Below are 24,047 nucleotides of genomic sequence, written 5' to 3'. Positions count from 1 at the left end.
TTATTTCTGCCTTCATTTCATTGTTTATCCAGTTGACACTCAGAAGCAAGTTGTTCAGTTTCCAAGTGGTTGTGCAGGTTTGGGTGTGTTTCTTAATCCTGAGTTCTAATCTGATTGCACTGTGGTCTGATAGACTGTTTGTTATGATTTCTGTTCTTTTGCATTTGCTGAGGAGTGATTTGCTTCCAATGATGTGGTCAATTTTAGAGTAAGTGCAATGTGGTGCTGAGAAAAATGTATGTTCTGTGGATTTGGGGTGGAGCATTTTGTGTATGTCTATTAGGTCTGCTTGGTCCAGCTCTGCATTCAAGTTCTGGATATCCTTGTTAATTTTCTGTCTTGTTGATCTAATAGTGACAGTGGAGTGCTGAAGTCTCCCACTATTACTGTGTGGAAGTCTAAATCTCGTTTTAGGTTGTTAAGAACTTTCTTTATGTATCTGGGTGCTCCTGTGTTGGGGGCATATATATTTAGGATAGTTAGCTCTTCTTGTTGGATTGATCCTTTTACCATTATGTAGTGTCCTTCTTTGTCTCTTTTGATCTTTGTTTGTTTCAAGTCCATTTTATCAGAGACTAGGATTGCAACCTCTGCTTTTGTTTGTTCTCCATTTGCTTGGTAAATCTTTTTCCATCTCTTTATTTTGAGTCTATGTGTGTCTTTGCATGTGAGATGGGTTTCCTGAATACAGCACACCGATGGGTTTTGACTTTTTATCCAGTTTGCCAGTCTGTGTCTTTTGATTGGGGCATTTAGGCCGTTTTCATTCAATGTTGATATTGTTATGTGTGAATTTGATCCTGCCATTTTGTTACTGGCTGGTTTTCTTTCCCATTAGTTGACTCATTTTCTTCATTGCATTTTTGGTCTTTGCCAACTGGTTTGCTTTTGCAGTGACTGGTACTTTTTCCTTTCTGTTATTAGTGTTTCTTTCAGGAGCTCCTGTAGGGCAGGTCTGGTGGTGATGAAATCTCTCAGTAATTGCTTGTCTGTAAAGGATTTTATTTCTCCTTCACTTATGAAGCTTAGTTTGGTTGGATATGAGATTCTGGGTTGAAAGTTCTTTTCTTTAAGGATGTTGAATATTGGCCCCCACTCTCTTCTGGCTTGTAGGGTTTCTGCTGAGAGATCTGCTGTGAATCTGATTGGTTTCCATCTGTGGGTGACCCAACCTTTCTCTCTGGCTGCCCTTAGCATTTTTTCCTTCATTTCAACCCTGGTGACTCTGACAATGACGTGCCTTGGGGTTGCTCTTCTTGAGGAATATCTTTGTGGAGTTCTCTGTATTTCTTGAATTTGAAATTTGGACTGCCTTGCTAGTCTCGAGAAGTTCTCCTGGATAATATCCTGGAGCATGTTTTCCAGCTTGGATTCATTCTCCCCATCATATTCGGGTACAATGATCAAGCGTAGATTAGGTCTTTTCACATAATCCCATATTTCTTGGAGGCTTTGTTCATTTCTTTTCACTCTTTTTTCTTGTCTTGCCTCCTCTTTTTATTTCATTGAGTTGATCTTCAATCTCTGATATCCTTTCTTCTGCTTGATCGATTCAGCTATTAAAACTTGTGTTTGCTTCACATAGTTCTTGTGCTGTGTTTTTCAACTCCATCAAGTCGTTCATGTTCTTCTCTAAGCTGGTTATTCTAGTTAGCATTTCATCTAACCTTTTTCAAGGCTTTTGGTTTCTTTGCATTGAGTTAGAACGTGTTCCTTTAGCTCAGAAAAGTATGTTATTATCCACCTTCTGAAGCCTGTTTCTGTCAATTCGTCGCACTCCTTCTCAGTCAAGTTGTGATCCGGTGTTGCTGAGGAGTTGTGATCCCTTGAAGGAGAAGAAGTGTTCTGGTCTTTGATGGTTTCATCTTTTTTGTGTTGTTTTTTTCCCATCTTTGTGGATTTACCTGGCTGTGATGTCAGGGAGCTGCTCGATGAGGTCACTTGTCTGCCTGTGGAGGCACTACTGGGTTTCTTAGGGACTCCTTCAGGTTATTAGGGAAGCTTCCTGTGTCTTTTTTATTTATACTGAGAGATTAGGCCCCCCTCTTCTGCTGACCTGTAGGTACTGCTGGGTTGTCAAGAATGCTGTCCTGTTGCTATGTAGGCTCCCTGAGTTTTTTGTTAAAACATGTAGCCCAGTCCCACCCCTCTAACAGTGGGTTGTGCCCTTCCTCCACTGGGCTGGATTATTCAGGGTTCAGCTCAGACTGTGGCTCTGGCTGCACAACCCACTAGAGTGAGAGCTTCAACCCTCTGGTGTTTGTTGGGGAGGGTAGGGACCCGCCCAGTCATGCCTGGCCGTCTCCCCCTTTCAGCTTCTTTTATTTCCGGTCATGGGGTAGGGGCCCACCCAGCTGCTCCTGCTTACAGCTCCCTCTCCCTCCGGGCAGGGGGAGGGGGCAATAGCTCAGTCTGCAGGCTCTCCCAGCCGCCTTTTGGGCTTATGTGTTTGTTTAGGTCTGTGCACAAATCCAGGACACCATCCTGAATTATTATTCAACTCCGTGCTTGTAATTCCCGGCGCTTAACTGGCAAAGATCCCCTGTTCTGTGTATTGCTGAGGCTTTGGGGGAAGCGCTGTATCTGGACCGGAGCACCAGATGAAGACCCTCTTACTCGCTGGTCAGATGCACTTTCTGGGTGAAGCAGCACCCCTCCCTGCCTCGGTCTGCCCTGAGTGGGCTTTGCTCACCGTCGGACCAGACCTGTTGAAATGCACCTGCTATCTCTGTTGGAGCTAGGAGATCTCTGGATTTCTGCTTCTCTCTCGCTGGGTGTTGTGTGCTGAAGTTGTGTCTAATTGGCCATCTTGGATCCCCCCTCCAAACATTTATTAACAAAAATGAATATGTATGCAAAACCTTGAAAATCTACTTATTTATTTTACTTTAATCTTTCGTATCTAGGAATTTTTACTCATGAATTAGGCATATAAAATGGATGTTTATCACAGTATTATTTATGATTGGAAAAAATAGCTAAAATTTAATGTCCAAAAACAGAGCATCAGTTGAGTAAATTACAGTATACTCAAATACTGGGAAGTAGTGAAGTGACCAGCTGAAGTTATGCATTGTAACTGCTCAGGAGTCTAAATAACAAAGTCAAGAAAACTGGGCTTATATAGACCTCCTTTGACCCCAGGTCAACTTTTTTGATCTTCAGTTGCCTCATATGTAAACCTGAGACAAACAAACCCACTTCTTTAGCTGCTGAGAGGATTAAATAAAGTGATATATGTCAGATACCAGGAAGCTCTTGATTCTATATGTTGTGATGTAAGAAAAAAATAAGTTCCAAAACAAAACCCTGACAAAAAGCCCCAATTTCTGGGCAGGAGGACAAGAAGAATGATACACAGGTGTTGAGAAATTTAGTTTGGAATTATACACCCCCAAATTATAAGTGAGTAATTTTTAGTTTCTTCTGTATCTTATAATTTTGTTTTCTAGGATGTATTCTGATGTAATTTATTATCCTGAGAAAGACACTTTGCAAGATGCCCCTCCCAGCTCCCTCCCATCTAAAACCACAACAAGCTGCCTTGAGCTCTTGGCCTCTGTGATAGCCCCAGTTCCCAGCCCACCTCCTGGCTAGGTGCCATTTCTTTGCTCAGCTCCTTTAGGTCTTTGTGTCAGATAGACTGTCTGCATAGTCCTAAACTCTTGATTTCTTCCACTTCTTGGCACAGGCCCTTGGCCTTTCAGCTTTTCATTCTACAGGTTCAAGATCTGCCCTGCTGCCTTCCGCAGCCCAAGTTCCAACCTGAGGGATAGCTGGGTCTCAATCTTCCCTTTACCAGGATGGGAAATGCCAACATCCTTCTCGGTTTCTCATTCCTGGGGGATGGTCCCAGCCCTCAGGGGCCATAACAAATTGATGCACAGCTAAATTTTCCTGTAATTGTGGGCACAGAAGTGAGGAGAGGAGGTAACTTTGCCCCTTTGACAGTTTTAGCTCCAGTCAACTGCTGTTCACTTTGACCTCAGGACACCCTTTACCCCACATCCATGAACATGTTGCAACATCAAGCAACTACAAGGTAAGTAGAGGTATGCAGGGCCTTGTGGATTCGGTTTCTTCTCCTACATGGATCAATAGCAGCACCAGCAGAAGAGATAGCCCCTCTTTTCCAGCCAGGCAGTGGGCTGAAACACTTCCTGGGCCTCTTAGCAGTGCCAAAGACATATATGGTGGCCTTAGCCAGGAAGATGAGGCCATCCTGAGCCTCCAGCATGGGGTTGTGGAACTGGATATAGGTGACCCACTAGAGCTGTGGACTCCTTCAACTCTAGTGTTGAAGTGCCATATTCAATGAGCATAGTTCTTGAAAAGTCTCCAGGGACCCCACATCACATCATGAACTGACCCAAACCTCTAAATGCCCTAAATCAAAGCGAGAGAGAGAGAGAGAGAGAGAGAGAGAGAGAGAGAAATACATTTTTAGGGATTGATATAGACTAGGCTATGGTATTTGGACCCCACCCATTGGGAACCATGGATAGGGTGATTATGTAATTTACTATCCAACCAAAGACACTTTTTGAGAGGAAAGGCAATTTAAATAATTATCTTGGGACAGCAATTGACAACTAGGACTGCCCTAGGCAAACCAGGTTACATAATTACCCTGGCCATGGACCATACTTTGAGAAACACTTTCCAAAGGCCTCCCCATGTGCAGCTGCTCAGAGCCAAGCTCATGCTACACAGGTGGAAAAGCTTCTGTAAGAATGGGGGCCTTCACTAGAAGACTTAGAATGTTAACAAGGAATGGGGAAAAAAGGGAACTACTGAAGATCATGGCACAGGAGGGCTGTGACACAGGCATTGGGTCATTCACACCAAAACTTATTCCAGAGACCAAAAGTATTTGATGGCCTTCTGTCATACCTTACCTGCCAGGCCACCTGATTGATGGGCTCTTTCCTGAACCTAGACACCCCCAAGGCACCATCATCCTCCCTGATAGAACACTGTATTAGAACAATATGAGGAACATAGACACATTATCCCCCACCCTGGCTCTGAATTGTTTCATCTGTCAGCACCATGGTGTCAATGAGACTTTCTGATGGAGACTTCCAAGCCACCTGGCTGCTTATGTTACTCTGTAAATTGTTTCATAGTTTTTTAAAAGAGAGGTCTTCCAAATTAAATGACTTGTTTATGTCCCACTGCTGACACACCACCTGAATAGTCAGTCTACATCAAAGGCCTCTCCTGCTGTATCTGCTACTGACAACACTGTTGTCAATCCATCTCAAAGGGGAGAATTCTCTTAGAAAAATTCACTCCCTTTACTCAGTATAGTCCTTTGCATAATAGTTTTTTTCCTGATGCTTTAGCACTCATTTCAACACTGCTAGAGAAATGAGTTATCCAGAAAGATATGACACCTCTAGTCATCAAAGAACCAGAAAAAAAGCGTGTGGCTTGAAGCTGAGCGAAGATGCTGCCCTCCACGTGGCAAGTGATATATGCATGCTGGACATGATATACCTGCAGAATTCTCCAACCCTATCACCCTTACACTCTAGTTGTGTAGCCATCATCCTCCCTCCACATCACCACAATGCCTATCCTCATTTCCACAGATCTGCAGTTCCAAGGCCCTGACCTCCACCTGGGATCTTAGAAGCTGATCTGTAAATCCAGGATAGAGAGCCTAAATATCAGATTGATAAAGTGCAGTACTCATGAAGATGTTCATAAAAAATTTCTTAGAAGGACTGTTGGACTAATAGCATTCCTGCTTTTTCTTTTTTACTAATTCATCATTCGTCTTAATCTGTTTTATGCTGCTATGACAGAATACCAAAGACTGAGTAATATAGTACTCTTTATACTATATACTATAGTATACTATATTTATTACTCTTCTTTATAAAGAAAAGTAATTTATTTCTACAGTGCCAGGGGCTGGAAAGGTGCTGGTATCTGGTGAGGGCTTTCTTGCTGCATCATTCCATGGCAGAAAGTAAGTGGATGAGGGATGGTGAGAGAGGGACAAGGGAAGGGAACTGAACTCATTCCTTTATCAGAAACCCACTCCTGCAATAACTAACCCACTCCCACAATAACAACATTAATCCATTCCTGAGGGCAGAGCCTTCATGATCTAATCACCTCTTAAAGGTTCTACATTAAATCCATTGCTTTGGGGATTAAATTTCAACACATGAACCTTGGAGGACACATTCAAACCACAGAAACATTCTTCAGTAGAACTTTAATATAACCACCTTATAAAATTCTTTTAAATGAAAAAAAAGAAAAGATAGCCCATAATTACACTACCCCAAAATGACCACTTTTAACATTTTACTCTACTTCAGCCTTTTTCCTAAGTATATAATTTTACAGAGTTGTAATCATACCCAGTATATGATTTTATTATGTTTTCCCACTTACCATTATATTACAGGTATTTTTAATATTGCTACATAGTCTTCATGTTTGTCATTAATAGCTATGCTGTAATAGTTCACTGAATCAAAGTGCTTGATTTACTTAGCTACCCTATTATCTTTAAACAATTTCTAATTTCTTTTTACAATAAATATGGACATCTTTGTGACAGTGGTGTTCTTTTTTACATTTTGACTTTCCACATAGTGTTAAAATTACTTGACCAAAGAATACAAACTTTTTATCTCTTGACTTACATTTCCAAAAGATTTTTAAAAGGTGCTTTAATTTATTCTGCAGCTGGTGTAAATGAAGACCATTTTGTCATTGTTTTCTTGAGAGCAGAGCTTCCAAAGGTAGGGATATAGGATCAGGAGGAAGAAATTTAGCACCAAAGCCTGGGCCATGCATTCTAGAAAGAACCCTGGTTCTCACTGGCACACTGGTTTTATTTTTCTCTGTTTCTTACAGACTGAGCAATTGATAACTCTGTGGGTCCTCTTTGTTTTTACCATTGTTGGAAACTCCGTCGTGCTTTTTTCCACATGGAGGAGAAAGAGGAAGTCAAGAATGATCTTCTTTGTGACTCAGCTGGCCATCACAGGTAAGTCACTATGCAAGTGAGAGAAGGAAGCTGAATGCAAAGTCCCTATGGCTTCCTGCTTTTAATGAATTTTATCAATAAAAATGTAACACATGGGTAAATTTGAGAATAATTTCTGAAAGAATATAAAACACATGTTTCAATATTTCTTATGGCATACTTAACATACATGAATGTCTCTAAGATTTCATTATAAAAATAACTCACCGCAGTAATGGAAATACCATTATTAGTGCCACCAAATGGTTCTATAGGGTTTCCCTGTTTCTATATACAGTAGCCTCCATATTTCACTAATGTGATATTATCATATCACCTTGTATTATGAGCTTAAGGAATACATTCCAGAAAATGCACCAGCACTATCTCTATTCAATTATTAATTTTTAAAAATATATATTTTATTGTATTTTAGGTTTTGGGGTACATGTGAAGAACATGCAAGATTGTTGCATAGGTACATACATGGCAATGTGGTTTGCTGCCTTCCTTCCCATCACCTATATCTGGCATTTCTCCCCATGTTATCCCTCCCCAACTCCCCACCCCCACAGTGTACCTCCCTTAGTTCCCCCCCACCACAGACCCCAGTGTGTGATGCTCCCCTCCCTGTTTCCATGTGTTCTCATTGTTCAACACCTGCCTATGAGTGAGAACATGTAGTGTTTGATTTTCTGTTCTTGTGTCAGTTTGCTGAGAATGATGGTTTCCAGGTTCATCCAAGTCCCTACAAAGGACACGAATTCATCGTTTTTTATGGCTGTGTAGTATTCCATGGTGTATATGTGCCACATTTTCCCTGTCCAGTCTATCATCAATAGGCATTTGAGTTGGTTCCAAGCCTTTGCTATTGTAAACGGTGCTGCAATGAACATTCATGTGCATGTGTCCTTATAACAGAATGATTTATAATCCTTTGGATATACACCCAGTAACGGAATTGCTGGGTCAAATGGAATTTCTATTTCTAGGTCCTTGAGGAATTGCCACACTGTCTTCCACAATGGTTGAACTAATTTACACACCCAGCAACAGTGTAAAAGTGTTCCTATTTCTCCACATCCTCTCCAGCATCTGTTGTCTCCAGATTTTTTAATGATCACCATTCTAACTGGCATGAGATGGTATCTCAGTGTGGTTTTGGTTTGCATTTCTCTAATGACCAGTGATGGTGAGCATTTTTTCATGTTTGTTGGTTTCATATGTCTTCTTTTGTAACATGTCTGTTCATATCCTTTGCCCACTTTTGTATGGGCTTGTTTTTTCTTGTATATCTGTTTTAGTTCTTTGTAGATTCTGGATATTAGCCCTTTGTCACATGGATAGATTGCAAAAATTTTTTCCCATTCTGTTGGTTGCTGATTCACTCTAATGATGGTTTCTTTTGCTGTGGAGAAGCTCTGGAGTATAATTAGGTATCATTTGTCTATTTTGGCTTTTGCTGCCAATACTTTTGGTGTTTTTGTCATGAAGTCCTTTCCTATGCCTATGTCCTGGATGGTTTTGCCTAGGTTTTCTTCTAGGGTTTTTATGGTGTTAGTCTTATGTTTAAGTCTTTAATCCATCTGGAGTTAATTTTAGTGTAAGGTGTCAGGAAGGGGTCCAGTTTCTGCTTTCTGCACACTGATAGCCAGTTTTCCCAACACCATTTATTAAACATGGAATCCTTTCCTCATTGCTTGTTTTCATGAAGTGTGTCAAAGATCAAATGGTTGTAGATGTGTGGTGTTGCCTCCGAGGCCTCTGTGTTCCATTAGTCTATGTCTCTGTTTTGGTACCAGTACCATGCCATTTTGATTACTGTAGCCTTGTAGTATAGTTTGAAGTCAGGTAGTGTGATGCCTCCAGCTTTGTTCTTTTTGCTTAGAATTGACTTGGCTATGTGGGCTCTCTTTTGGTTCCATATGAAGTTTAAGGTGGTTTTTTCCAGTTCTGTGAAGAAGGTCATTGGTAGCTTGATGGGGATAGTGTTGAATCTATAAATTACTTTGGGCAGTATGGCCATTTTCATGATACTGATTCTTCCTAACCATAAGCATGGAATGTTTCTCTATCTGTTTGTGTCCTCTCTATTTCATTGAGCAGTGGTTTTTGGTTCTCCTTGAAGAGGTCCTTTACATTCTTTGTTAGTTGTATTCCTAGGTATTTTATTCTCTTTGTAGCAATTGTGAATGGCAGTTAGTTCTTGATTTGGCTCTCTTTAAGTTTGTATTGCTGTATAGGAATGCTTGTGATTTCTGCACATTGATTTTGTATCCTGAGACTTTGCTGAAGTTGCTTATCAGTTTCAGGAGATTTTGGGCTGAGACGATGGGGTCTTCTAAATATACCATCATGTCATCTGCAAATAGGGACAATTTGACTTCCTCCTTTCCTAATTGAATACCTTTTATTTCTTTTTCTTGCCTGATTGCTCTGGCTAGAACTTCCAATACTATATTGAATAAGAGTGGTGAGAGAGGGCATCCTTGTCTAGTGCCTGATTTCAAAGGGAATGCTTCCAGCTTTTGCCCATTCAGTATGATATTGGCTGTGGGTTTGTTGTAAATAGCTTTTATTATTTTGATATGTTCTATCAGTACCTAGTTTATTGAGAGTTTTTAGCATAAAGGGCTGTTGAATTTTGTCAAAGGCCTTCTCTGAATCTATTGAGATAATCATGTGGCTTTTTTTGTTTGGTTCTGTTTATGTGGTGAATTACGTTTATAGACTTGTGTATGTTGAACCAGGCTTGCATCCCTGGGATGAAGTCTACTTGATCATGGTGGATAAGGTTTTTGATGTGCTGTTGCAATTGGTTTGCCAGTATTTTATTGAAAAATTTTTGCTTCTATGTTCATCATGTATATTGGCCTGAAGGTTTCTTTTCTTGTTGAGTCTCTGCTGGGTTTTGGTATCAGGATGATGTTGGTCTCATAAAATGATTTGGGAAGGAGTCCCTCTATTTGGATTGTTTGGAATAGTTTCAGAAGGCGTGGTACCAGCTCCTCTTCGTATGTCTGGTAGAATTCAGCTGTGAACCCATCTGGACCTGGGTTTTTTTTTTTGGTGGGTAGGCTATTAATTGCTGCCTCAACTTCAGCCCTTGTTATTGGTCTATTCAGGGTTTCAACTTCTTCCTGGTTTAGGCTTAGAAGCATGCCAGTGTCCAGGAATTTATCAGTTTCTTCCAGGTTTACTGGTTTATGTGCATAGAGTTATTTGTAGTAATCTCTGATGGTAGTTTGTATTTCTGTGGAATCTGTGGTGATATCCCCTTTATCATTTTTATTGCATTTTTATTTGATTCTTCTCCCTTTTCTTTTTTATTAATCTAGCTAGTGGTCTATTTTGTTGATCTTTTCAAAAAACCAGCTCCTGGATTTACTGATTTTTTGAAGGGTTATTTGTGTCTCTATCTCCTTCAGTTCTGCTCTGATCTTAGTTATTTCTTGTCTTCTGCTAGCTTTTGACTTTTTTTGATCTTGCTCCTCTAGCTCTTTCAATTTTGATGATAGGGTGTCGATTTTAGATCTTTCCTTGCTTCTCATGTGGGCATTGATTGCTATATATTTTCCTCTAGAGACTGCTTTAAATGTGTCCCAGAGATTCTGGTATGTTGTTTCTTTGTTCTTGTTGGTTTCGAAGAACATCTTTATTTCTGCCTTCATTTCATTGTTTATCCAGTCAACATTCAAGAGCCAGTTGTTCAGTTTCCATGAAGCTGTGTGGTTCTGAGTTAGTTTCTGAATTCTGAGTTCTAACTTGATTACACTGTATCTGAGAGACTCTTTGTTATGATTTCCATTCTTTTGGATTTGCTGAGGAGTGATTTACTTCCAATTATGTGGTCAATTTTAGGGTAGGTGTGATGTTGTCCTGAGAATAATGTGTATTCTGTGGATTTGGGGTGGAGAGTTCTGTAAATGTCTATTAGGTTTGCTTGGCCCAGGTCTCAGTTCAAGTCCTGGATATCCTTGTTAATTTTCTGTCTTGTTAATCTGTCTAATATTCACAGTGGAGTGTTAAAGTCTCCCACTATTATTGTGTGGGAGTCTAAGTCTCTTTGTAAGTCATTAAGAACTTGCTTTATGTATCTGGGTGCTCCTGTATTGGGTGCATATATATTTAGGATCTTTAGCTCTTCTTGTTGTATTGATCCTTTTACCATTATGTAATGTCCTTCTTTGTCTCTTTTGATCTTTGTTGGTTTGAAGTCTATTTTATCAGAGACTAGGATTGCAACTTCTGATTTTTTTGCTCTCCATTTGTTTGGTAAATGTTCCTCCATTCCTTTATTTTGAGCCTATGTGTATCCTTGCATGTAAGATGGGTTTCCTGAATACAGCACACCCATGGTTTTGACTTTTTGTCCAATTTGCCAGTCTGTGTCTTGTGATTGGGGAATTTAGCCCATTTACATTTAGGGTTAATATTGTTATGTGTGAATTTGATCCTGCCATTTTGATGCTAGCTGGTTGTTTTGCCTGTTAGTTGATGCACTTTCTTCATTGTGTCAATGCTCTTTACCATTTGGTATGTATTTGGAGTGGCTGGTACTGGTTGTCCCTTCCCTTGTTTAGTGCTTCTTTCAGGAGCTCTTGTAAAGCAGGCCTGGTGGTGATGAAATCTCTGAGTAATTGCTTGTTCATAAGGAATTTTATTTCTCCTTTGCTTATGAAACTTAGTTTGGCTGGATATGAAATCCTAGGTTGAAAGTTCTTTTCTTTAAGGATGTTGAATATTGGCCCCAACTCTCTTCTGGCTTGTAGGGTTTCTGCTGAGAGATCCACTGTGAGTCTGATGGGCTTCCCTTTGAGGGTGACCCAACCTTTCTCTCTGGCTGCCCTTAGCATTTTCTGCTTCATTTCAACCCTGGTGAATCTGATGATTATGTGCCTTGGGGTTGCTCTTCTTGAGGAATATCTTTGTGGTGTTCTCTGTATTTCCTGGACTTGAATATTGGCCTGCCTTGCTAGGTTGGGGAAGTTTTCCTGGAAAATATCCTGAAGAGTGTTTTCCAGCTTGGATTCATTCTCTCCATCACATTCAGGTACACCTATCAAATATAGATTAGGTCTTTTCACATAATCCCATATTTTTTAGAGGCTTTATTCATTTCTTTTTTTCTCTAATCTTGCCTTCTCTTTTTATTTCATTGAGTTGATCTTCGACCTCTGATATCCTTTCTTCTGCTTGGTCAATTTGGCAATTGAAACTTGCGTATGCTTCGTGAAGTTCTTGTGTTGTGTTTTTCAGCTCCATCAATTCATTTATGTTCCTCTCTAAGTTGTTTATTCTTGTTAGCATTTCATCAAACGTTTTTTCAAGCTTCTTAGTTGCTTTGCATTGGGTTAGAACATGTTCTTTTAACTCAGAGAAGTTTCTTATTACCCACCTTCTGAAGGCTGTTTCTGTCAATTCATCAGACTCATTCTCCATCCAGCCTTGTTCGCTTGTTGGTGAGGAGTTGCGATCCCTTGGAGGAGAAGAGGCGTTCTGGTTTTGGGTGTTTTCATTCTTTTTGCACTGGTTTCTTCCCATCTTTGTGGATTTATTTACCTGTGGTCTTTGTAGTTGATGACTTTCTGATGGGGTCTCTGAGTGGATATCCTGTTTGTTGATGAAGTTACTTCTTTCTGTTTCTTAGTTTTTCTTCTATCAGTCAGGCCCCTCTGCTGTAGGACTGCTGGAGGTCCACTCCAGACTCTGCTTGCCTGCAGCTCACCTGCAGTGGCTGCAGAACAGTGAGGGTTGCTGCCAGTTTCTTCTGCTGCTATTTTTGTCCCAGAAGGATATCTGCCAGATATCTGAGCTCTCCTTTATGAGGTGACTCTCTGGATATATGGGGGTCAAGGAGCTGCTTGTGGAGACAGTCTGTCCTTTATAGGAGCTCAAGTGCTGAACTGTGAGCTCTGTTGTTCCATTCAGAGCTGCTGGGCAGGTACATTTAAGTCTGCTGCAGCAGAACTCATAACAGCCTTTTTTTTTCCCCAGGTGCTCTGTCCCAGGAAGGTAGGCCTTTATTTATCAGTTTCAGTCATGCTGCTGCCTTTTTTCAGGGCTGCCCTACCCAGCAAGGAGGAACCTAGTCACAGTCTGCCAGCAGAGGCATTGCTGATCTGCTGTGGGCTCTACCCAACTACTGTGTGAATTTCCCTGCAGTCCTGTTTATAGGGGTATAGTTAGAACTGCTTCAGCAATCACGGCCCGCCTCTGTAATGGCAGACTCTCTCTGTAATGGTGGACTGCCTTGGTAATGGTGGACTGCCTCAGCAATGGTGGACTACCTTGGTAGTGGTGGACTGCCTCAGTAATGGCAGACGCCCCTCCCCCACTGAGCTGGACCACCCTGGATTCAGCTGTTGCTTGCTGTGAAACTCTCAATCCAGAGCATTTCAGATTGCTGGTCTTTGTGGGGGTGGGACCAGCCATGCCTGATCACCTGGCTCCCTGCCTCAGACCCCTTTTTCTTCAGTTGAACAGGTGACTTTGTCTCCCAGGCATTCCAGTCACCAGTTGAAATGACACCTGGATTTGTGTGAGTTCTTGTGCGGAGACCCACTGCACCAGCTGAAATAGTTGCGCTGGGGGCTCGTGGCACTTTTTCACCTGGGAATCTCCTGGCCTGGCTCCCGTTTCAGTCCCCTGTTTTTCAGTTGAACAGGTGACTCTGTCTCCCAGGTGTTCCAGTTGCCAGTTGAAAAGGCACCTGGATTTGTGTGAGATTTTGTGTGGAGACCCGCTGCACTGGCTGTGCTGGAGGCGCTTTTCCTCCCGGGAATCTTCTGGCCTGGTTGTTTCAGTCCCCTTTTTATCAGGTGAATGGGCAACTCTGTCTCCCAGGTGTTCCAGTCACCTGTTGAAAAGGTGCCCAGATTTGTGTGAGATTTTGTGTGGAGACCCACTGCACCAGCTGAAACAGCCACAGTGGAGACTCATGGCGCTTTTTCACCCAGGAATCTCCTAGCTCCCTATTTCAGTCCCCTTTTTATCAGTTGAATGGGCGACTCTGTCTCCCAGGTGCTCTAGTCACCAGCTGAAACAGCACTGGGACCCGTGTGAGTTTTTTGAGTGGAAAGCCACCATGATGGCTGAAACGGCCGCACTGGAGACCCATGGTGCTCCTCCACCTGGGAATCTCCTGGTCTGCGCACAATAAAAATCCATCTGGAAATGCGGTGACCACTCACCCTCCGCGTGCTCGCTGGGAGCTGCAATCCAGAGCTGCTCCTACTCAGCCATCTTGGATCCCCTCCAATGATTAACATTAAGTCTTGAGTACTTTGCAGATTAAAGCCTGTGGACATTGCTTTTGAAATGCAAATGATGTGTAACCACTGCTGGGGGTAGTATAATGAAGTAATCTCAAAGATCAGGATGCTTAAATGTAGGCTTTGGAAATGACTATTCAGTAGAAGAGTGAGCACAGCACACTTACACGAGGAATGGTGAAATAGTCTCAAAGAAGAAAATGATCTGTGAAAGTAAGAGCCCCAGACATGAGTAGAGCTCATATTCAAAAGGAAAAGAAAAAATGAGAGGGAGTGCTGTTCTACAGGCCAGAGAATAAAGTGAGAAAATGGGATTCACAGAAGGTCCAGCAGAAGCCAGGCCTGGAGTCCCAAGCTCTGGGAGCAAGAAGACTGTTATATTAGCTTAGTTTGGATCAGACTATTAAAAAAAATGCAAGAAGAAAAATTTACATATTAAGTGCTTACAGGGAGTGATGGTAAATGACTTTCAGAAAGGGCTGTTTGGTACATTTCAACCTGTACTGTTATCTCAGCTGTACTAATGGTAGTAGAGCTCCTTGGACTTTAGTCTTGAGCTATAGTATTTCAAAAATATATGACACTGTAGCTTACAAGAGTACCTTTGCCATACATTGTTGGTAACCTGAAATTCCCCTTTTTCTTTCTCACAAAGTATAGCAAGTCCATCTGCTTGACCTAGGCTGCAGTGATCAGGGTAAACATCAAAGGCACCATTGAAAAATATAGAGAAGGTAAAAGGAACAAGAGTCTTGAAGGTGGACCCTATGACGGGGACTGTTTCTTCAATCTTTCCTACCAACAGGAACTCCAAGTTTTCACTCTTATGATTGTAGAAGTTGAGGTAATTAGGATCATCCAGCAAATGTTTATAGGTAAAAATCCCTGGATGAGGACATCACAACTTATTTTCATATTTCTTTGATTACAGTGTGGTAATGCATGTCATATGGAATGATTTATTCTTTCAGAATGAAAGGATTTAGAGGTGGCAAGAATATCAGCTTGAAATTTAAAGTTTTTTTCCATAAACAATAAACAAATGATAATTGAAAATTCACTACATATTATCAAAGAGAAAAGTTGTATGTTCTATTCTAATTCATAGCCATTGTATTAATCTGGGCTTAATTTCATATACATCTTCTAGACAGTGTTTTTATTTGTTAGTTGTTTCTAGAAAAACTCTAGGGGTCAGGTCAGAAGCATTTTAAATGAAGAATTCCTGAAGTGAAAGGCATTGCCAAAGGTCTAGGATTGAAGCTCAACAGTCTGAGATTGAATTTATATGTTATTGAAATTTCCTTCATACGCATTTCATTATGATCACAGATGCTTTGATAAAGGAGGTGAGAATACATATCTGAGTCTTGAGTATGTATATAAAAGTTACCCAGGCATCAACTGAGGGGCCCTGTGCTTTGAGACAATATAAAAATTTAGGTTGAGTCCCCCATCCTATGTCATTGTCCTCAAGATTTCTTCAAATTCTGTGGAATTTATATTTTTACTTCTCCCTTTTGCTTCCTCCTTCCACTAAATTCTTGCTCTCTCTCACCAGTATCTCATCTTTCTCGGCTCCTTTTTTTTTTGTGGTTATTTCATGCTGTCCCTAGCAAGATACTCAAGGCACCCTCCTTTCCTTTATTTTCTTTAAAATCATCCACAAAAATATGACTTTCTATGTTTAAAGGACTTTTCTGAATATTTCATGTAATATTAGGATATTATATCATAGAAAAGTATCTTAAGAGTGAATATTTTCTCAGAACTTTCAGCTGCCATCAGAAATGTCTCAGTTTGATCGCGCCACCACACTCCAGCCTGGGCGACAGAGTGAGACTGTATCTCAAAAAAAAAAAAAAAGAATATCTCAGTTTTACTTTGCTTCAGCCTTATGTCTTGTCTTCACTAATCTACTCTCTCTTCTAAATGTCTATTATATTGTGCCAAAAAGTTTTAATACTTTCCTCTGTTTTTTGTTTTGCTTTGTTCTTACTCCTACCAAACCATGATCTCCGAGACCCCACAACTTCCAAAAAACAAGTATCAGGCTTTTTAAAATTTTTTTTTTTAACAAAGAACCCTGGAACTAGTTACAATGATAAAGAAAAATACATATTCATATTTATAGTTACATATGTCATGGCTAACAACAAATTATTCTGACTTGTATAAAACTGTAAGATATACAGTGATAACTCAATAGTATATTGTATTAGTCTGTTCTCATACTGCTTTGAAGAAATACCCAAGACTGGGTAATTTATAAAGGAAGAAGTTTAATTGACTCAGTTCTGCATTGCTAGGGAGACCTGAGGAAATGTATTAATACAATCATGGCAGAAGGCAAAGGAGAAGCAGGTACCTTCTTCACAGAGCAGCAAGGTGGAGTGAGTGCAAGCAAGGGGAATGCTAGATGCTTATAAAACCATCAGAGGCTCACTCATTATTACAAGAACAGCATGGAGGAAACCACCCCCATGATCCAACTACCCCCACCTGGTCTTGCCCTTGACATACGGAATTATTACAATCCAAGGTGAGTTTTGGGTGTGGACACAGAGTCACATCATATCATATATTATGTGCTGTGCTTGCAAAAATTTTGAACTGGATTTAGACCAACACTCCTACCTAAAATAATTAGAAAAGTTGGACAAAATTTAAACATTTGTTAAAAGGTATCACATAGCTGCCAAAGACAACTAAGACTTGAAGGGTCAAGATTCCATAGAGCAGGGAATTTTATGAGATAAATACATTATTAGACACCACTATCCCCTTAAAGTACTAGCTGATTTAAAAGCAGAGACTGGAAGGCTGAAAACCTGAGGAGAGTTTTTGGCAGCTTCATTGGACTGATGGGGCAAAATTAATCTGCCAGAGCAAAGCAGCTTTGATAAATGTTCTGGGGTTTCTATTGGTACTGCTGAAAAGATACAACCTACAAGTAAGAGTAAATTAAAAATGGATCAGCCCTCACAAAAAATGAAATACAATCCCAAACCTGAATGAAATCAGATGATCTACTTCTGCATGCACTCAAACTATCTGCCAGTGCAAAAGTAAATCTTCTTTGGAGGAACAAAGCATTATCACAGCATCAAATTATAATTTCCATGCACAATGTTCAGCACTTGAATTAAAAAAACCAGGAATGCAAAAATACAAGAATTGATGAAAAACAAGAAGAAAAATAGATAATGAAGAGTTGAACAAGAGATCCACCTACTGACATTATCAGACACAAAACTTATAACTGTTGCTCATCTGTTTAGAAACTACAAAACAAGATTAAAGGTTGAATGTCCTATCTCCAGGCTTTTGATGCACCTGCCCCCTTAGAATTGGAACTTGAGCTGCCACTCCCTTTTCACATAAAGAACTTGGTGTAGTGGCACTTCTTCCATGCCACACATGGATGTAATCCCAGCCATTTAACACACCTGCTCCAATGGACTAGGATTTTGAGCCACCTCTCCCTCCCATGTAAAGACCTTGTTGTGGCTGCAGTTTCTCTGGTCTTTCCCCAGACATATCACCCAGCTTGAGGTGCATCTGCCCCCAGATTAGGAGCTTTAGCTACCCCTCTCTTCCCCAGGAAAACTTTGTGGCACAGTAGTTTTACTCCACCTTGCTGGGGCATATTTCCAGGCATTTGGCACATCTGATTGTCTAAATTAGAAGCCTGACCTGCCCCTTCCTGCAGAGAGCTTGGAAGAGCAAAGCTTTCTTCACTCAATGCCCAAATATATTTCCAGGCATTCGAAGCACCAACTCTTCTAGATTAGGAATTTAAGCTTCCCCCACTTCCTGTGCAGAGAACTTGGGACAGTGGAGGTTTCCAGATTCTGTGCCTAGGCACGTCTCCAGGCACTTGGCAGCTGCCCACTGGACCCCGCCTTACAGCTAGTGCTTCTGCCTGCCATTGGGAGAAGTGTAGGAGGGCTTGCTTAGTCTGTCCCACCCGTCTTTGTCCCCACTCCAGAATTAAGCAGGGACCTCAGACCACTGTGCATTCCACGGTGGGGATCAAGATAACAGAGCTTCTCCCAGTAAACAAGAATTGGGTATATACCCATTTGAGTCAGCTGCAGCTGACCTGTATCCATAAGCATCACCTATTGGCCTGGAGGTTGAACTGCACAATACAATCAGAAACCTGGCCAGGACCTGGTGTTTCATGCATGTAGTCCCAGTACTTTCAGAGGCTAAGGCCGGCAGATCACTTGAGCTTAGGAGTTTGAGATCAACCTGGGCAACATAGTGAGACCCTGTCTCTATAAAAAAATTTTTGAAAATTAACTAGGCATGGTGGTACACACCTGTAGTCCCAGTTGCTAGGGAGGCTGAGGTGGGAGAATTATTGGTGCCTAGAAGGTCAAGGCAGCAGTGAGCCAAGATCATGCCACTGCACTCCAGCCTGGGTGACAAAGCGAGACCCTCTCTGAAAAAAAAAAAAAAAAAAAAATCTGACAAAAGTGCACAGCACTGGAAAATGAAATAAGCCTCCTAAGACCTCAACCAGCCTCATAGGAGGCAGTGAGACTGCTCATATACCCAGTACACAACTACTACAACCAGCATTTGGGAAAGCCACCATACAAAGGCTACCTATTACCAAGAAATGCCTATACAGATGAGTTGCCACTGAAAGCACTCAGAACCAAATCCAAAGGACCTTACACAACATAAACTACAGACATATCCTCAGAAGAGGAAAAACAGTTATATCCAAATAAATGCAAATTTTTAAAAAAGTGAGAGACAGCTTATCTGGATGAGAAGGAACCAGACAAATAACTCTGAAAGTGTGAATAAAATAGAGTGTTACAACACCCCCAAAGGATCACACTAACTTTCCAGTAATAAATTCTAATCAAGATGAAATCTTAGAAATATTAAGAATTCAAAATATTGATTTTTAAAATGCTTAATGAGATCCAAGAGAAAACTGAAAATTGAAACAAAACAGAAAATAGTAATTCGGGACATGCAAAAAGAGATATCACTAAAAAAAAACCTGGAAATTAAAAATTTATTGAAGGAATAACAAAATAAAAATGAAAGCTTCAACAATAGGCTAGACCAAGTAGGAGAAAGAATTTCAGAGCTAGAAGACATATTTTGAATTTGGTAAGAAAAAAATACAGAAAAATGAATTTTAAGAAATGAGCAAGGCCTTTGAGAAATATGGGATTATATAAAGCATTGAAACCTACATGTTATAGGTATTCTAAAGGGAGAAGAAGAAAAAGTATGGAAAGCCTATTTGAGGAAATAATTCAGGAAAACTTCTTTGGTCTTGGGAGAGATTTGGACACCCAGGTACAAGAAGCTCAAAGAACTCCTGGAAGACACATTGTGAGAAGAACATCACCAAGATACATAGTCATCAGACTATCCAAAGTCAACATGAAGGAAAAAATCCTAAGACTGCCCAGAAAGAAGTGTCTAATCACCTATAAAGGAAATTTCATAAGACTAACAGTGGACTTCTCAGCAGAAACCCTGCATGCCAGAAGAGATCAGGGACCTAATTTTAGCCTCCTTAAAGAAAAAGATGTGCCTGCCAAGATTTTCACATCCTGCCAAACTAAGTTTCAGAAATGAAGAAGAAATAAAGTCTTAAGTAGACAAATAAATACTAAATGAGTTTGTCTATACTAGACCGGACTTACAAGAAATGCTCAGAGAAGTTACAAACATAGAAACAAAAGGACAATAATCATCATCATAAAAGGACACATAAATACAAAGCTCATGGATCCTGTAAACCAACAACACAATTGAAACTCCAAGACAACGAACAACACTATGACAGGAACACATCAATATTCCACTTAAAATATAGAGTGGAAAATTGGATTAAAAAGACACCCAACCATCTGCTACATACAAGATACCTACTTACTGGCTAAAGACAGCTATAGAGTCAAAGGGGTGGGGAAATATATATTATGCAAATGGGGGAAAAAAGCAAGCAAGAGTAGCCATTCTTATATTACATAAAAGAGACAACAAACGAACAACAGTTAAAAAAAAAAGACAAAGAAGGGCATCATATAATGATAAGAAGGTTCAACAAGAAGATTGAACTATCCTATATGTATACACGGCTAAGAAGATTGAACTATCCTATATATACACATGACCAACACTGGAGAGCCCAGATTCATAAAAATTATGACTACACATAAGAAGAAAGATTAATAGAAAAAAATAGTGGTCTTCAATACTCTACTGATACCAGTAGACAGATCATCAAGGCAGAAAATCAACAAAAAAAATCTGGACTTATGCTGGGTACAGTGTCTGACTCTTGTAATCCCAGCACTTTGGGGGGCTGAAGTGGTAAGATTGAGGCCAGTAGTTCAAGACCAGCCTGAGCAATATGCTGAGACCCAATTCCACAAAATAAATAAATAAAAATTAAGCATGATAGTGCACGCCTGTAATCTAAGCTACTTGGAAAGCTGAGCTGGAAGGATTCTGTGAGCCCAGGAGTTTGAGGTTACAGTGAGCACCACTGCAATCCAGCCTGGACAAAAGAGTGAGACCTTGTCTCCTAAAAGACAAAACAAAAAGAAACTCTGGCCTTAAATTGTATATAGACATGTTCAGCATGGAACATTCTCCCAAATTGACTGTATTCTTAGCCATAAAGCAATTCTCAATAAATTCAAAAAAACTGAAATCATATCAAGTATTTTCTCAAACCACAGTGGAATAAAATTATAAATTAAACCAAGAGGCACCTTCAAAACTACACAAGATTATGAAAACTAAACAACTTGCTCCTGAATGACCTTTGGCAAACAATAAAATTAAGGAAAAAATAACAAAATTTTTCAAAATGAATATAAGTAGAGATACAACATACCAAAAGCTCTGGGATACAGTAAAAGCAATTCTAAGAGAAAAGTTTATAGAATTCAATGCTTACATTAAAAGCTAGAAAGATGTCAAATTAGCAACCTAACATTACACCTCTAAGGAAAAAAGAAAACAAGAATAAGCCAAACCCAAAGTTAGCAGAAAACAAAGAAATATAATAACAAAGATTAGAGCACAATAACATGAGATTGAGATTTTTAAAAAAAGATATAAAAAGTCAACAAAACAAAATGTGGTTTTTTGAAAAGATAAATGAAATTAGCAGCTTTCTAGCAAGACAAAACAAGAAAAAAGAGAAGATTCAATTAAGTACAATCAGAAATGAGAAAGGCAATTAATGTAGTTTAGATGTACGTCCCAGATCAAGTCACATGTTGAAATATAATCCCCGGTGTTGGAGGTAGGGCCCGGTGGGAGGTGATTATATCATGCAGGAAGATTTCTCATGAATGGTTTAGCACCATCCCCTTGGGCACCAAGCTACTGCCTTCATGATAGTGAGTGAGTTTTTGTGATATCTAGTCATTTAAAATTGTGTAGCTTCCCCCAGCTCGCTCACTCTCTTGATTCTGCTTTGGCCATGTGATGTACCTGCTCCCTCTTTGCCTTGCCTTCCATTATGATTGTAAGTTTCCTGAAGCCTTCCAAGAAGCCAAGCAGATGTACAGCCTACAGAACCATGAGCTAATTAAACCTCTTTTCTTTATAAATTACCCAGTCTCAGTTATTTCTTTATAGCATTGTGAGAATAGACTAATACAGTGACATTACAACTGATACTATAGAAATAAAAAAATCATCAGAGACTGCTTTGAACACCTCTGTGCACACAAACTAGAAAACCTGGAGGAAATGGATAAATTCCAGAAACATAGAACCCCCCAAGATTGAACAAGGAAGAAGCAGAAATCCTAAATAGACCAATAGCAAGTAATGGAATCAAATCAGTAATAAAAAAATCTTCCAACAAAAAAATCTCAAGACCAGACAGATTCACAGCTGAATTTTATCACATGTACAAAGAAGAACTGGCACCAATCTTACTGAATCTATTCCAAAACATGAATGTGAAGCAATTCCTAACTCTTTCTGTAAAACCAGTATCGCCCTGCTACCAAAATCATACAAGGACACAACAAAACAACAACAACAACAATAAAACACTACAAGCCAATAACCCTGATGGACATAGTTGCAAAATTCCTCATTAAGATATCAGCAAACCAAACCCAACAGCATATAAAAAAGATAATACATCACAATCAAGTGAGTTTTATTTCAGGGATGCAAGGATGATTCATATGCAAATCAATAAATGTGATTCACCACATTAACAGAACTAAAAACCAAAACCATATGATTATTCCAATACATGCAAAACAAAAAAAAAAGCCTTCAGTAAAATCCAGCATCTTTTGATAATAAAAACTCTCAACAAATTAGGCATCTAAGAACATACCTCAAAATAAGAGCCATCTATTACAAACCTACAGCCAATATTATACTGAATGCGGGAAAATTGAAAGCATTATCCCTAAAAACTGGAACACAATGAGGATGTCCACATTCACCACTCCTATTCAACATAGTACTGGAAGTCCAAGCCAGAGACTCGGGCAAGAGAAAGACATAAAAGGAATCCATGTTGGAAAAAAGTCAAATTATCAAATTATCTCTGTTCAGTAACGACATGATTGTATACCGAGAAAACAATCTACAAACCCCAAAAGACTCCTAGACTTGACAAACAACTTCAGTAAATTTTCAGGTACAGAATCAACATATAAAAATTAGTAGCATGTCTATACACCAATAGTCTTCAGTCTGAGAACCAAATCAAGAACTCTATCATCTTCACAACAGCTATTAAAAAAAACAAACCTAGGAATACTAACAAAGGAGATGAAATATCTTTACAAAGAGAACTGCAAAACAGTGATGAAAGAAATTGTAGATAACACACATGACTGGAAAAACATCCCATACTCATGGATTAGAAAAATTAATATTATTAAAATGACCATACTTCCCAAAGCAATCTACAGATTCAAAACAATCCCTAGGCTATTGTAACCAAAACAGCATGGTTCTAGTACAAAAATAGACACATAGATCAATGAAACAGAATACAGAAAGCAGTAAAAATGCCACATACCTGCAATCAACTGATCTTTACAAAGCTGACAAAAATAAACAATATGGAAAGGACACCTTATTCCATAAATGGTGCTGGAAAAATTAGCCATATCCAGAAGAATAAAACTCTACCTGTGACAATATACAAAAAAATTAATTCAAAATAGATTAAAGACTTAAATGTAAGATCTGAAAATAAAAATCATAGGAAAAAAACTAGGAAAAACTCTACTGGACATTAGCCTAGGCAAAGAATTTATGACAAAGACCCCCAAAACAAATGAAACAGAAATAAAATAGGCAAGTAGAACCTAATTAAATTAAAAAGCTTCTGAACAGCAAAAGAAACAATCAACAAACAGACAACCTATTTGGAGAGGAAGTATTTGCAGATTATTTCTCCAACAAATGACTAATATCCAAAATCTATAAGGAACTAAGACAAATCAACAAGAAAGAATAAACAACCCCATTAAAAACTGAGCAAGAGACGTAAACAGACATTTCTCAAAATTAGAAATACCACCAGCCAACAAACACATGAAAAAGTGCTCAACATCACTAATCATCAGAGCGATTAAAATACCACAATGAGATACCATCTTACACCAGTCAGAATAGCTATTATTAAAAAATCAAAAAAAACAACAGATGCTGGCAAGGCTGTGAAGAAAAGGGTAGACTTACAAACTTTTGGTGGGAATGTAAATTAGTTCACTATAGAAAACAGCATAGAGATTTCT

The 24,047-nt window shown here is 39.6% G+C and overlaps 1 protein-coding gene across 5 annotated transcripts in view; it reads left to right on the top strand.

The window, feature by feature from the left end:
• The window catches only part of NPSR1 (neuropeptide S receptor 1), a 199,967-nt gene that overhangs the window by 26,786 nt on the left and 149,134 nt on the right, over positions 1-24,047 (top strand). For all 5 annotated transcript variants that reach the window (XM_064380305.1, XM_064380303.1, XM_064380306.1 and 2 more), the window contains exon 2: positions 6,883-7,015. In XM_064380305.1, the coding sequence (XP_064236375.1) occupies positions 6,883-7,015 (133 nt within the window). The remainder of the gene's footprint in view (positions 1-6,882; positions 7,016-24,047) is intronic.

Source organism: Aotus nancymaae, unplaced genomic scaffold (assembly GCF_030222135.1).
Source record: "Aotus nancymaae isolate 86718 unplaced genomic scaffold, 86718_ANA_hifiasm-v0.15.2.pri h1tg000025l, whole genome shotgun sequence".
In the NCBI taxonomy this organism is placed as follows: domain Eukaryota; kingdom Metazoa; phylum Chordata; class Mammalia; order Primates; family Aotidae; genus Aotus; species Aotus nancymaae.
The sequence above is the reverse complement of the archived record's forward strand: the minus strand, read 5'-3'. Positions and strand labels throughout refer to the sequence as shown.